The 13498-nt window shown below is 45.5% G+C and overlaps 8 protein-coding genes across 8 annotated transcripts; 5 read left to right on the top strand and 3 right to left on the bottom strand. All coding sequences in view use genetic code 12, as the record gives it.

The window, feature by feature from the left end:
* Positions 1 to 104: 104 nt before the first annotated feature.
* Positions 105 to 953, top strand: CXQ85_004816 (uncharacterized protein; the record flags this gene model as incomplete). Its single annotated transcript, XM_025488425.1, has 1 exon — positions 105 to 953. The coding sequence occupies one exon, from the start codon at positions 105 to 107 to the stop codon at positions 951 to 953; it is 849 nt and encodes a 282-aa protein (XP_025343087.1).
* A 361-nt stretch (positions 954 to 1314) lies between these two features.
* Positions 1315 to 1740, top strand: CXQ85_004815 (uncharacterized protein; the record flags this gene model as incomplete). Its single annotated transcript, XM_025488424.1, has 1 exon — positions 1315 to 1740. The coding sequence occupies one exon, from the start codon at positions 1315 to 1317 to the stop codon at positions 1738 to 1740; it is 426 nt and encodes a 141-aa protein (XP_025343086.1).
* A 318-nt stretch (positions 1741 to 2058) lies between these two features.
* Positions 2059 to 2838, top strand: ARO7 (chorismate mutase; the record flags this gene model as incomplete). The annotated part of the gene is made up of 1 exon (XM_025488423.1): positions 2059 to 2838. One exon carries the CDS (start codon positions 2059 to 2061, stop codon positions 2836 to 2838), a length of 780 nt encoding a protein of 259 aa, XP_025343085.1.
* A 656-nt stretch (positions 2839 to 3494) lies between these two features.
* Positions 3495 to 5792, top strand: BTA1 (Bta1p; the record flags this gene model as incomplete). Its single annotated transcript, XM_025488422.1, has 1 exon — positions 3495 to 5792. The coding sequence occupies one exon, from the start codon at positions 3495 to 3497 to the stop codon at positions 5790 to 5792; it is 2298 nt and encodes a 765-aa protein (XP_025343084.1).
* Positions 5793 to 5845: 53 nt separating this feature from the next.
* Positions 5846 to 6550, bottom strand: CXQ85_004812 (uncharacterized protein; the record flags this gene model as incomplete). The annotated part of the gene is made up of 1 exon (XM_025488421.1): positions 5846 to 6550. The coding sequence occupies one exon, from the start codon at positions 6548 to 6550 to the stop codon at positions 5846 to 5848; it is 705 nt and encodes a 234-aa protein (XP_025343083.1).
* A 140-nt stretch (positions 6551 to 6690) lies between these two features.
* On the bottom strand, positions 6691 to 7980 carry CXQ85_004811 (uncharacterized protein; the record flags this gene model as incomplete). Its single annotated transcript, XM_025488420.1, has 1 exon — positions 6691 to 7980. The coding sequence occupies one exon, from the start codon at positions 7978 to 7980 to the stop codon at positions 6691 to 6693; it is 1290 nt and encodes a 429-aa protein (XP_025343082.1).
* A 116-nt stretch (positions 7981 to 8096) lies between these two features.
* Positions 8097 to 8678, top strand: TRM9 (tRNA (carboxymethyluridine(34)-5-O)-methyltransferase; the record flags this gene model as incomplete). Its single annotated transcript, XM_025488419.1, has 1 exon — positions 8097 to 8678. One exon carries the CDS (start codon positions 8097 to 8099, stop codon positions 8676 to 8678), a length of 582 nt encoding a protein of 193 aa, XP_025343081.1.
* Positions 8679 to 9028: 350 nt separating this feature from the next.
* Positions 9029 to 11014, bottom strand: CXQ85_004809 (uncharacterized protein; the record flags this gene model as incomplete). Its single annotated transcript, XM_025488418.1, has 1 exon — positions 9029 to 11014. The coding sequence occupies one exon, from the start codon at positions 11012 to 11014 to the stop codon at positions 9029 to 9031; it is 1986 nt and encodes a 661-aa protein (XP_025343080.1).
* Between the last annotated feature and the right edge of the window lie 2484 nt (positions 11015 to 13498).

Genomic DNA, 13498 nt, shown 5'->3' with positions numbered 1-13498 from the left:
TCGCACCGTTACCTGCTTCCTTATCCGGTATCGGCAAATAGCTCATACTGTCACACATTTATTTTATACCCATCGTCCACAGTCGCTTCACGTTCATTAAAGTCATGCTTGTTAGTTTTAGACGTTATGCTACCGAGGCGGGAAAACGTCAGGTCAACCACACACATTTCGATCTACACGCATGGCCTAAATCAAGAAGGCCTTCTCCACACGATATATTCGATATGGATCCTTCCGAGGCTTCGTACAAAACAAGGAAGGAATTCGATAACAAATTGAAGTCGACGTATAAGAAATTGGTTAAAATGTACCATCCTGATCTTTCCGTGTCTCATGACATCGTGGAGGGATCCACGGCATTGCTGGCATCCAAGAAGAGAGCCCGGTTCGACGAGATCCAGAAAGCGTACGAGTTATTGAAGGACCCAAGGAAAAGAATCGCATATAAGAAGTACGAGCACACGACATGGGAAGACTATAAACCGGGCAAGACCTCGTCGTTCGAAGCATACAGAATGGCTAACGCACACAGAAGGCAGTACTCGTATGAGAACGATCCCAAATTTTGGCATGCTGCCACTTGGGAAGACTACTACCATATGAAATGGGGCAGGTCCCCTCCAACTGCAGAGGAGCTTGAGAAGAATAAGTGGAAGATCCTATATCGCGTGCTTGGCGTGGCTTCCGTGGTGGTTGTGCTCCAGATCATGCTAGCTATAGAACGTACAGACGAGTTCAATCGACAGACGCGGCTTATGAACCTTCGTGCCGACGCTGATTTAAGAGATAGCTACAATAACTTTGAGGAGGGCCGCTCGCAATTCCAGCGTTTGCGTCGTTTCTTGCTCTATAGACGCTCGGGCCTTGCTGGCAGAGATGATGAAGGCAGCAAGCAGGAGGAGAACGAGATATTGACACGTTTCGCTCAGCTGAAAGTCGACCAATTTAAGTAAGACGTTGATGCTTCACTCGGCATGTATACTAGACTGGAAGCTTTATTTTCGAAGCTACTAATGTACAATAGAGATATCACTACGTGAGGACACCATACCTTAGACCGTAGGAGTTTACTGACACGTATTACTTTCTACTTATTTCAACCCCGTAAGAGCTGTGCCTTTTTACCTCAGTTGTTCTTTTCGTTTTCGGAAGTTTTAGCGATTCTCGCCGTAGTATAGTTTCCTCATAGCGCTTACGCTTCCAAAGGTAAGTCTTGTAATATCGCCTTACAAATGACGACTAACGCCTCTTAGCTTTAAAACAACCGTAAGTCCTAAAGAATCAAATTTCTTAACTATAACCACATTATTCAGTATGATTGCAAGCACATCGGATAATCTCCCTAAGCCCAACAGAAGAAGAGACGCCTTCAAAAACTACCTACGTAAAGAAGTCCCACGAATTCAAAGCTTGACCCAAGCATTCGAAAGACTCTTTCGTTCTACGAGAGACCGCCTGTCACACAATGGTACGCTTGACAAGAAAAGCACTACTCCATGGCCCAACAACATAGCACCTCTGAGTTCGTGCGACGGATCCCCAAAGACCTTTCTGTCTCTGATATGTGAACAGGGAAGTCCTGTTGAGCTTCCAAAGGGCACATCATTGGAAGACCTTCGGAGCTATTTGGTTCTTGCCTTGCTGCCTGATGATGCGAGTCTGGATCAGGAAGAAATAGACTATCCTGAAACTTTCGACATAACTCCAGGTCCATTCTCAGAACCACTCTCTTCCTGCTAAATAGGAATTTACTAGGCTTAGAAATAAAAAAAAAAAAATGTAAAGACTGAACTGTCAGTTTCCAGGCGTAGAGAGGAATTTCGCAGCCACTCTGTTTGGTACAGTAGTATTTCATAATTTAACATCCAACAGTACGACTTTGATACTTTCATTGGCCATTCCATACCTCCTCTGCTCTTCAAGCTTTTCAAGAAACCTTTGTTCTTTGGTAGTAACCTCCCGATAGACCGGGCCTGACTCATCCAGTTCACGTGATTACCATGCCGGTGAGCAGCTCTCGACGAACATCGACTATCAAATCCTTATCAGCGGGACCCCATGGACTTTCAAAAGGCAGAGACGGTGCTAGACCTTGATAACATCCGTGCCGCCCTTGTGCGGATGGAAGATACCATTCTTTTTGCTCTTATCGAGAGGCTGCAATTTTTCGAGCTGCCCAGTGTGTACGAAATTGATAAGTACAAGATTGAGGGCTTCAGCGGCCTGTTCATGGAATGGCTTCTCTTGCAAACCGAGAAGACTCACTCTCAGGTGAGAAGGTACCAGGCTCCTGACGAAATGCCATTTTTCCCTGATGAACTCATCACGCCAATCCTACCTCCAATCAAGTACCCTAGGATTCTCGCGTACTATGGCGACGAGATCAACGTCAACAAGGAAATTTTGCAATTCTACGTGAACGAAATCGTGCCTGGTGTTTCCTGCAACAAAGGCGACCAGTCTGAAAATTCTGGATCAGTTGCTGTGTGTGATGTTGAATGTTTGCAAGCTATCTCTCGCCGTATTCATTTCGGAAAGTTTGTCGCAGAATCGAAGTTCAGGGAGAACAGAGAACTTTACACAAAACTCATTGAAGCTCGCGATGTGAAGGGTATTGAGGACAGCATCACCAACAGCGCAGTGGAGCAAAAAATTTTAGACCGTTTGAGAGAAAAGTGCCAGGCTTATGGCACTGATCCTGGACTAAGATGGTTGAAGGTTGTGCAGTTGAAGGTGAAGCCTGAGGTGATTATCGACTTGTACCAGCGGTATGTGATTCCTCTCACAAAGAAGGTCGAGGTCGACTACTTGCTTCGAAGATTAGAGGATCCTTTGTAAGAATAAGAAAAAATGCATAGAAAGTTACGAAAAATTGTCCTTGTAGATTGGATTTTAGCTAAATTCGGGATCCTCCCAGGACCAATGTGCGGCCTGCACAATCCAATTGTTGCACTTATCAGCTTCAGGAGCACATGGGCACAAGTCCTTTTGAGAAAACGGTCGCAAGCCTGTAATTTATCAATGGCGAAGCTGTGCGTATAGCACGAGCACGGGTCCCCGTTTTGAACGAAAATAAGAACCTTCGGGGGCATTTTTCTTCCTCGGTCTTCGATCTCTATGTATCTGCAAGAGACTGTCGCACGTCGCTGTCACGGAAAAACCTAAAAGTGTCCGATCATTATTGAGTAGTTTGAGATAAAACAGTTATATCGCCAAACTGGTGAGTTGAAACGCGTCTTTTCATGTTCATCCTCGTCTCCCACGGTCTCATTTTCCTGTTTTCGTGGCCTACCTTTATTACCCTTGTGAACCCATATCTGCACGATACCCCATGTGGCTGCACACGTTGTTACACCCGTGTGCACACCGTGCTCTTTGGTCCATTTTGCACCCAAAATCCCTCTAGTATATATAGAGAAACGTGCTAGGACAAGGCCAAAATCTTTCTTGTTTTCTTCTCTTCAGTAGCTTCCTTTCTTTCAGCTTCAGTCAAAATGCAGCAGATTCTTTTGGATATTGAGCCTGTCAAGGTCCTCTTTGGTGGCTCCCTCACCCTTGTTGCACTCTTCTTGTTTTCAACCACATTAAACCAATTTGTCAAGTCAGTGACTATTTTTGCCTGGGAGTGTTTCGTCAAGCCATTCATTCACAAGGTTCACAACAAACCTACCGAGCAACAGCAAGCTCTTGAGTTGTTTTACAGTAACCAAGCCCATGTCTACGACAAAACTCGTAGTGTCTTGTTGAAGGGCAGAGAAGATTGTCTCCTGTTGGCTGCTGCTCATATTCCTAACAAGAACGGCAAGCTTGTTTGGGTCGACATTGGCGGAGGCACTGGCAAAAATATCGAAATGATGGACCTGGTTTTGTCTCTTGTTGACAATTTCGAAGCCATCTACTTAGTCGACTTGCTGCCTTCACTCTGTGAAATTGCACGTCAAAGGTTTGCTGGCAAGCCTTATGAGAATGTTATTCAAGTGATGGTCGCCGACGCTGCTGATTTCAGCATCAACCATGAAAAAGCTGACTTGATCACTTTCTCTTATTCGTTGCTGATGATTCCAACCTTTAACTCTGTTATTGATCGTGCAGTCGAGCTTTTGGACAATGCAAATGGTGTCATTGCCAGTGTTGACTTTGGTGTACAAAGCTCTGACACATACATGGGAAGAATTAACACTGTTGGCGGTCTTGTGAACAGAAATATCCCCTGGTTGCTTAGAAACTTTTGGCGTATTTGGTTCGAAGCTGACAAGATTTTCTTGGACTCGGCTAGACGTAACTACTTGGAGTACAAGTTTGGTACCCTCAAGTCTTTGAACTGTTACAACAACGTGTTAGGCAGAATCCCTTACTATGTCTGGGTAGGATGTGACAAGTCTAGATCGTCTGCTTTGCTTCACCGTATCAACTGCCTTGCCACTGAATCACCCTATCTCGCTCCTTCCGACGAAACTCAGGCTCAGGAATACGACATTCCAGTTAGTAAGGGTCATGAGGCTGCTTTGTCTAACTTTAGAAAGAACTTGCCATTCCCTTCCACTTATTACCAGCGCCAACCATGGAGAGTGTACTTCGATGAGATCAACCCACAATATCATCAGTTCAGGAACCAGTACATTTATGGTTTCACTTGGGAAGATCCACGTGAAGATAACAACATTTTGAAATTCTCGAGCAACGACACCGTTTTGGCCATTACTTCCGCTGGTGACAATATCTTGGACTACGCCGCTCTTCCTGATCCTCCAAGAAAGATTCACGCGGTCGACTTGAACCCTTGTCAGAATCACCTTTTGGAATTGAAGTTGGCTGCTTTCAAATCTCTTGATCAGGAGAAAGTGTGGAAACTTTTTGGTGACGGCCGCATTAACAACTTCAGAGAGCTCTTGCTTTCCAGTCTCAGTGCAAACATGTCTTCAAACGCATTCCAATATTGGGCTGATAATGGTGAGGCAGCTTTCAATCCTTCTGGAAAAGGGTTGTATGATACCGGTTCCACTAGATGGGCCTTGAGACTTGCTAAGGCTATCTTCACTCTCTTTGGTGCAAACAAGCACATTAATGAGCTCTGCTCGTGTACCAACATGAAAGACCAGGTGCGTATCTGGAAGGAGAAGGTTAGACCAACCCTTTTGAACCCTGTTGTTGCCACCCTTCTTATTGGCAACCCAATCTTTTTGTGGAAAGCACTTGGTGTCCCTGCAAACCAGGCTGAGATGATGGGAGACTCTGTCTTCAAGTACGTTGTTGACACTTTGGATCCTGTTATTCATCGCACTTTGATTTCCACCGATAACTATTTCTATTACTTATGTTTGAAGGGTCGCTATGCCCGTAACAACTGTCCTTCCTATTTAACAGAGAAGGGTTACAGGAACCTTACTACAGCTCGCAAAGATGGAGCTGCCCCAATTGATAACGTTCGTCTCCACACAGACACCTTGAACGATGTTTTCGCCCGTCTTAGCAAGAAGTCTATTACTGTCGCTATCATCATGGATCACATGGATTGGTTTGATCCAAACGGCGACGATGCTCGCAAGGAGATTGAAGCTGTTAAGGAGTGCTTGAGCCCAGGTGGACGTGTCATGCTTCGTTCTGCTGCTCAGTTCCCATGGTACATCAAGACTTTCGAGTCATGCGGCTTTAAGTGTAAGCCAGCCGCTATCAGACACTCTGGTGAGCTGATTGACAGAATTAACATGTACTCCTCCACTTGGGTCTGTACTAAAGCTGGTGAAAAGATGCCACAGGCCGCACGTCGCCGGATGAGCAGTCTTAAAATCTAAGGATTAGATAAGCACATTAAACGTGAAATAGCAAATAGACTTATTCAACTTCTTTATCTGAATAGCTTCCCATCTCTTTCTCCCTGTGTCCTCCACTGTGACAGGTATGCACCGCTATTCTCAAGCTTATATAGTCTCCATGCTTCTCTCACATGTTCAGGCTGAAGAGGTCCCTTAATATCACCCATGTATTCTAATTTCCTTTCAGGTGGATCATTGGAAACATCTTGGCCCAATTCCATTCTCTTGAGAGCCTCCTTTTTTCGCCTCTTCTTGGCATCAATATCGAGTATGAGTTGAGCTTTGTATTCTCTTTCTTGTATTTCAAACGCTTTCGTTACAATGTCTCCTAGAAACAGCTTTGATAAACCAGCCAAAACAATTGCCATATTTTGAGGTATCGATTGATTCACCACTCCTCCGCAGATCTTTTTCACCCCTGGCTTATTAACCGCCATTCTTCTGTAAGCCTCGAACTTGTCCATTTGATCTTCGGTGAACGATGTTATGAGAAGCTTTTTCTTATCATCTTCTGAAAGAGAAGCTGTTTCTTGCTCCTTGAGCTGCTTGTATTTCTGTACTAATTGCTCGTCCTCTATGTCGCTGAGGTCTGAAACTTCTTCATCATTGGGATCTAGTTCGGCTTCTTCATTTGCTTTGTCCTCATTTGATGAATAAAACACGCGCCAAATCAACTCCTCGTCGTCTTCATCTAAGCTAACGTCGCTAAGGACTTCGTTATCGTCGGTATTGTTCATGGTGGTAACGATTGTCACTAAGGAGATAGTGGTAGGTGATGTTTTGATATTAGTAGTCTGCAGGAAATTTCTACACAACCCAAGAGAACATCAGTTTCGAGTCGTATTCGTAACCTTATAAATTTTTATGAACCCATAATCTATTGAAGCGATCTTTCTTTTGCTTCATTGTATAGTTTAAGTGTATGCTGAAGATGAGTGGCCCAGTCATGCTCTTGTTCCGTGAGTATCGTATCAATCAAACCACACACTTCCTTGAAAATAAGCAAATTAGCAGCATCTGGGCTTTTCAGGATTAGATCAAGGGTCTTCGAAATACCATTGATTGCATGTGCCTTTGTGATGAAGTACACCTCGAGATGTTTATTCGAGCACTTCTCGGTCAAACCGACCTGCAGTTCAAGCACATTGAACGCTGACGATAAGAAATCCGTGATGTTAATACGAGGATTTTCGTTCAATTTTTGAGCTTCGATGTACTCCGTTCCATATGTATCGCCAGAAATCTCTTTGGGTACATCGCGAGTGAGATGATACACATGAGACCCATCAATTTGGTTCAAAAACCCCTCGAGGGTTGTCAGGTAGATAAACGTAAGCTGGGAGGTCGAGTTTTTCATACTTTGTAAGGGTATCCTATTTTTAGTGACGTCAATGGTTTGGATTTTGGATGTGACATTGACGAATGGTCGGATGGCGTCAAGATGTTTGTCAATCAGCTCCTTCAAAGCATCCTCAACGACCGAAGAATCCTTTTTAACGCTATCTTCTGCAGCAATGACATTTAAAGTGAGCTGAGGGACATATAGATCGAAATCGATGGTATGGCGGTTGGCGTACGCGTTGAGGTCAATCTCACACAAGTGGTCCAGAATCGTTTGGGCCAAGTAGAAAGGTAGATCATTGGCATGAATAGCTTCGAGGGTGTATGTCATCATGGCCCTGTATTTGTACAGATCAAGCCAGACACCAATATTTCCACCTTGAGCCATGTCCAACGAAAATTCCGAACTTGGAGCGATTGACACGTCGACAGAGTCTGCATCAGCAGTAGGTTCAGACAGTGTTATCACTTCCGTTCCATCCTCAGTCAATACAAATACATCCGCCGTCTTCGTAACGGTGCTCTCACCCCCAAATCTAGGGATATGTTTCGGAAGCTCGTCAATCAATGGGTATCTGTAAGGAATGCCGCGGGATCTCAAGTGGTAGTCAAGCTGTACCTGAGTAGCTTCAATGAGGTCTGGGAAACGAAACCCTATATCTCTAAACCTAATGTGGATCGGTTGGCTCACAGCGAAGTCGTTAGATACGTAGTCCCTGAGTGCCTCTATTTGGGCAACAGAAGGATCGGCTGTAGAAAGTGTTGGACTTAAATGAAAGTAGGCCCCTATCGCTGCTAATACAGCAACAAATATAGGCACGAACATCCTGAAGCGACTCAATGCTTTGTTTTGTTGAAGATAACTTAACTTGTTCCAGGTGCGCATACTTCAAGTTGGATATATCATCGCGGCATCGCCAAACCTTCAACTTCGAGACATCAATGAGTGTTCCATCCATACCGCTTGAGACCCAGGCTGTGCCCGAAAACCAAGAACAGCAGTATGTTCACGAGGTCTACAACGAGATAGCATCCCACTTTTCCCTGACAAGATATAAACCATGGCCCATCGTGGAGAAGTTTCTACTGGAACGCCCTGACTACAGCATTGGATTAGACGTGGGTTGTGGTAATGGCAAATACCTAGGGGTGAACAAAAAGCTATTTTGTATTGGCTCTGACCGTTCGGATGGCTTAATAGACTGTGCTAGGGAAAATAGCGAGAAGGGATTCAACTTGGCTGTTGCCGATGGCTTGCATCTACCTCATGAGGACGGACGGTTCGATTTCGCTATTCTGATTGCAGTGATTCATCATTTTGCCAATGAACAAAGAAGAGTGGATGCTATAGAGCATATTCTCACCAAACTTCGAGTTGGTGGACAACTTTTGGTCTACTGCTGGGCCCTCGAACAGGAAAAGTCGAGACGAGGGTACAAGGAAGGTGATGACCAGGATATCTTGATACCGTGGGTCTTGCAAAAGAAGACCCCAAAGAAGACAAAAAAGAGAAACGGCAGCTAAAAGAATCAGAGGAGGTGGAGGAAGCGGAACAGCCAGAGACCAAATACCGCTACTATCATCTCTACAGAAAGGGTGAGCTTGTTGAAAATGCTGAAAGAGCAGGTGGGAAAATTGTGGACCATGGGTATGAAAAGGATAATTGGTGGGTCATAGTGGAACGTGTTTAAATAGTAAGGGGAGTAGACACTGCCAACCTGGATTACTACAAAGAGCATACATCCAGTGAAGGATAATCATAGGGATGTTAGCTACTTCTAGACTTAATAAATATTTTTTTTTATTCTTTTTTATTTAGGGTCAAGGAATGGTGCTGGTTGCATTGAGAGTCTTCATTCCTTGGGTCTCTCGATCTAATAAACCCAGTCAGCAGCTGGTTGTGGAAGGCTCATGGCAGCAGAGGTGGCAAAAGGCCGCTCAATCCTAATATACCAAGAGTTAGGGTTGGGCATTTCTCTGTTTCTTCTGGCATGAGCAGTTCTCTGTCTTCTGAGCTTGGCTTTGGAAGGTCCGTAAACGAAAACCTTAAGAACTTTGGGTCTCTGAGTCAACTTAGAGACTGGAGAAGGCACAAGCGTGGAAGCGGGAGACTTTGGAACCTCGACGGGAGCAGCGCAGGGGTAACTGTGCTCCTTAACGTAGCTTTCGAGGTACCCGATGAACTTGTGGAACCGCTGGAAGTGGTGGTGGTAAGAAAAGGTACTCACCTGGAGGTTGAGAAGGGCCTCAGAGGGAGTGGTTTCTTGAACAACAGAAGCGTTGGGCAACGGCTTCCAGAACTTAATGGCACATCCAGTGAGTTCCACGGTGGCGAAATGTTGTCTGACGATAGGAGGAATAGACACTGGGATGGTGTGTTCCTTCTTGTCATCCACCGTCATCTTCTCATTCTCATTTTCCAAGTACATGGGAAGGTACTCGAAGAACTTGAAGAGGTTCATGAAGTGGTGGTAATGAGACAACTGGCCCACCTGGTCGGCAGGTTCGGGAGTGGCTTCCACTGCTTCTTCGACTTCTTTAGTGTCAGGGACACTGGGAGTAGGAAGTGGAGAAGTGGGAAGATTGCACTCATTGGTCATTTTTGCAGCCTCTGCGACGTCACTCTTAGCCTGGGTGTCGGCGACGCTAGAGAGTCTCTTGCTTTCTCTGAACGCCTTCTTGGACTGCTTTCTTGCCTTCCTGGCTCTTCTCTTAGCGGCCTGTTTCTGGGCTCTCTTAGAAGGTGCAGAAGGTTTCTGGAGAGGCTCGTCAGAAGCCTCCTCCATCGAAGGACCATCCAGCTCTCCCTTCAGCGTGTTAGGCGTAGGGATACTCTCGTCTGACTCAGCTACAACGGGCGCTGGAGCTGGAGCTGGCGCTGGAGCTTCCGCCTTGGGTTCCTGGCAAACGGGCGCCTGGGGCTTTGGAGGCTCGGTAGACTGAGCAAGAGGTTGAGGCTCGGGAGTGGAGCTGGCCATAGGGTAGTCAACAGGAGTGGCCACGGGCTGGGCAGCGGCAGACTGTGGGGCCTTGGAAAGACCTGGAGGAGGGCCATAGGCATGGGAAGCCTCAGGCTGTTGAGGCATCTCGGCCTGCTGAGCTTGAGGTTGATGCTGCTGAGGCATCTGAGGCATCTGAGGCATCTGAGGCATATGAGGACCATGAGGACCATGAGGCATATGAGGACCCTGAGGCATATGAGGCATCTGAGGACCATGGGGACCCTGAGGGCCATGAGGGCCATGAGGCATCTGAGGGCCATGAGGACCATGAGGACCATGAGGCATATGGGGACCTTGAGGGCCCTGAGGCATATGAGGACCCTGAGGCTGAGGGCATGGCTGGGCGTACTGGGCGTACTGAGGCTGCTGTTGAGGTGGTGGTGGAGGTGGTCCATACCTGGCCATGTACTGGAACAAGACCGGGTCAACAACTGGTCCCAGGAGCAAAGGGTCAAAAAAATTGGCCTTTGGGTAAGGCGAAAGGAAGTTAGCAAACTCCCCTGGCACGTTAATGGCATGAGGGCCACTGTGGAGCTGGTGGGTGCCCCATTGAGTAGCTCTGACAACTACTGCGTAGACTGGAACAGTGGGACCAACTGCCATAGGACGGAAAGTGTGCAAGAAATAATCAAGCTTACCTGGATGGTTGAAAAAGATGACAGGCCTGTCAACTGGAGGGCTGCGAGGCACTCTGGCTTCGTCGATGCCGATTTCAATGTCAACTTTAGGGCCATTGGCTTCGGTTGACACAAAACCAGCAAAATCCAAGGGAACACTCTGGGAGGCCGAAGAGCCTCCGTCAAAAATGTTGTACCCAAGAAGGTTCTTAGGTACGGTAGTGAAGCTAATAGGAGTCATTGGAGCTTAGTAGTCGACGGTGGTGGTCGAAGGGTAGTCAAGTGGTGATTGACTGGTGGTACAAGCTCAGGTAGGTTCTCTCTCTTTCAAATTGCTGAAGGATAAAGAACAAGAAGTGGTTGTGGAAGAAAAAACGAAACTCAGGCGAAATGGGCGGATATTTATGTTCGAAATTGGGACAACTGAAACTTTCTGGAGGAAAGTGGTAAAGAAGGAAAGGTTGGTGGGAAATCAAAAGAGTAGGTGGAGTGTGCGCGTATATATCGTCAGAAGTAGAGGGAGCTGGGGAAACGACACCCCGCTCAATTGGGCTCAAAATTGACTTTTTGAAGACCCCAGAAACGGGAGAGTTTACTATGGGCAGTTAGAGACCCATAAATGTAGGTTTTGGGGGAATTTTAATGGCTGCAAAATGGCTTTTACCGTTGTGCGGCTTAATGTCGCAGACCGGCCTGGGGAAAGTATAATAACCGCAGGGACCTTCGGGCTCTAAGAAGATGGAAAGTATAAACTGTGCATACGAGAACAATAGAGAAGTATGAAGGACGCCTAAGAGTTTCCCTCCTTTTGGGTAACCAGGTAGATACACCTTGTGAGCTGGTTTCTCGTAGTGAAGGCAGTATGACAGTGATGGGTACCAATTGGCTGATTATAGGGTTATGGGATTCAAATCAAACGCTTTTTCTGTGCTTCAACGTCCTTTTGATTCTTTTAAGGGTCCAAAACGGTATCTACACGGCTTCTAGGGAGTAAACGGTGGAACGTTGGTAGAACTGGTTAGGGTGCCCTGAGCATTATACTTTCCCCTTGCAGAAGCCTCACTCAAGCCACCGCTTGGACGCAACTGGCTGTCATGAAGTTTCAAAATCTTCCTGCCTTCCTATTTGGTTGGAAATGGAGGGCATTGAGCTTTTGGCTGACGTGGTCGACTGCTTTGGTTACGTCAAGGAAAGTCGACGAGTGGACGAAAGAGGTTGGTTGGGGAGCTGCGCCACGAATCTCCAACAAGTTGGCAGTTAGGAAAGTCGAATAATTTTTGGAAACCTGCATTTTTATTAATTATCTAGTGTATGGAGGAAGCAGGGTTGTTGAGTTGGTATAGTTTCCTTTTTGCTGGGAAAATGTATCGGAGGTGTACTTCCGCGCAGGGTAGTACTGTAGGAGACCAGGAAGGATGAAAAGGGGGTCAGGTTCTGGAAGTTCTTTAAGAAGGATCTAAGAGGAAAGCGGTATTCTCTCCTGTAGTTGTAAGTCTTTTTTGAGCCGTAAGTCTTTTTGAGCGAAGTATCGATATGACCCTTTGAGCTCCTTCAATATGGCGCTGGTTATCCAAACTTAAACGGCGTCCTAAACCTTCTGGACGTTCAAGAGACAATATTTGTTATATCAAGAGACTCACAACAATTGGCAGTCCTAATTGCTCGAGTGTACTTGGTTATACCTGGGTATGGGATCTACCGTCCCATGTTCAACTGTAATTCCCAAGTTGGGTAAAGAGAGTAGGGAAGAATCAAGCTGGAGTCTCTGGGGTAGTTTCGCTACGATTTAGAACACCTTAGCGTTCTAAAAAAAGCTGTTCAGGGCCTTTCGTAACGGATTTAAGTTTTTTATGTGAATGCATTCGTATGTCCTTGCCTATCACACCAGGTAGGTTTGTAGTATAGTATCATTTTTATGGAATGTGTGCAAAATATACGAATTTCAAATGCTTTCCAAAAATCGAACTCCCATGTAATTTGATAGAGATGACAAGGAATACATTATACCACCTCAAACCATGCCCGTAAGCCTCCCTAGCCTTTAGAAATCGTGTGTGGGCTTATTGGCGCTTTCGCTTGTGGATGCGAACGAGCACACCCAAGAAGTCCAAGACAAGATTTGCGGAATATTGAAATGGAGGTCCCCACAAATATGATAAAAATCCTCCAAAAATATCTTAAAATCTTTAGGAAATGGCATATGGATCTTTTTCTTTGTTTTTTGAAAAAATGTAGCTTTCAAACAGTGGACGGTCCGTAAAGGGCCTGTCACAGAGCGATGTACAATCTTTCTAGTTAAGCAGGTTAAGTACATCTATAAAGGGCCCGACCAACTTGGTCATTTTGGATGTAGAGAGATAAAAAACCACTTGTCATATATTACTTTACACCTTCTCATGGAAGTGAGAACTCTGATTCTTGGGCCTTCCCTCGTATCCATTGACTGGTTCACTACCTAAAAATTCTACCTAAAATGTTTCCCTGGACTTTCTTCATTTGGAAATAAGCTAAAGAAACACTAAAATATCTTGCAGATATTTTAAATCTATAGTTTTAGATACGTACGCTGAAGCTGTGCATAAACCGTTGTAACTTAGATAGCATTGTACCGTTAGCAATCAATGATGTTGAAATTCCGCCGCAGAAAAAGGAAAGAGAGAATACATTGAGAGGCATACCTACGAAGGATTGAGACTTTTGAGAAGTCTTCAGTCATTTTATAGTA

This window comes from Candidozyma haemuli (genome assembly GCF_002926055.2).
Source record: "Candidozyma haemuli strain B11899 chromosome Unknown H_2014730914, whole genome shotgun sequence".
NCBI lineage: Eukaryota > Fungi > Ascomycota > Pichiomycetes > Serinales > Metschnikowiaceae > Candidozyma > Candidozyma haemuli.
The sequence above is the reverse complement of the archived record's forward strand: the minus strand, read 5'-3'. Positions and strand labels throughout refer to the sequence as shown.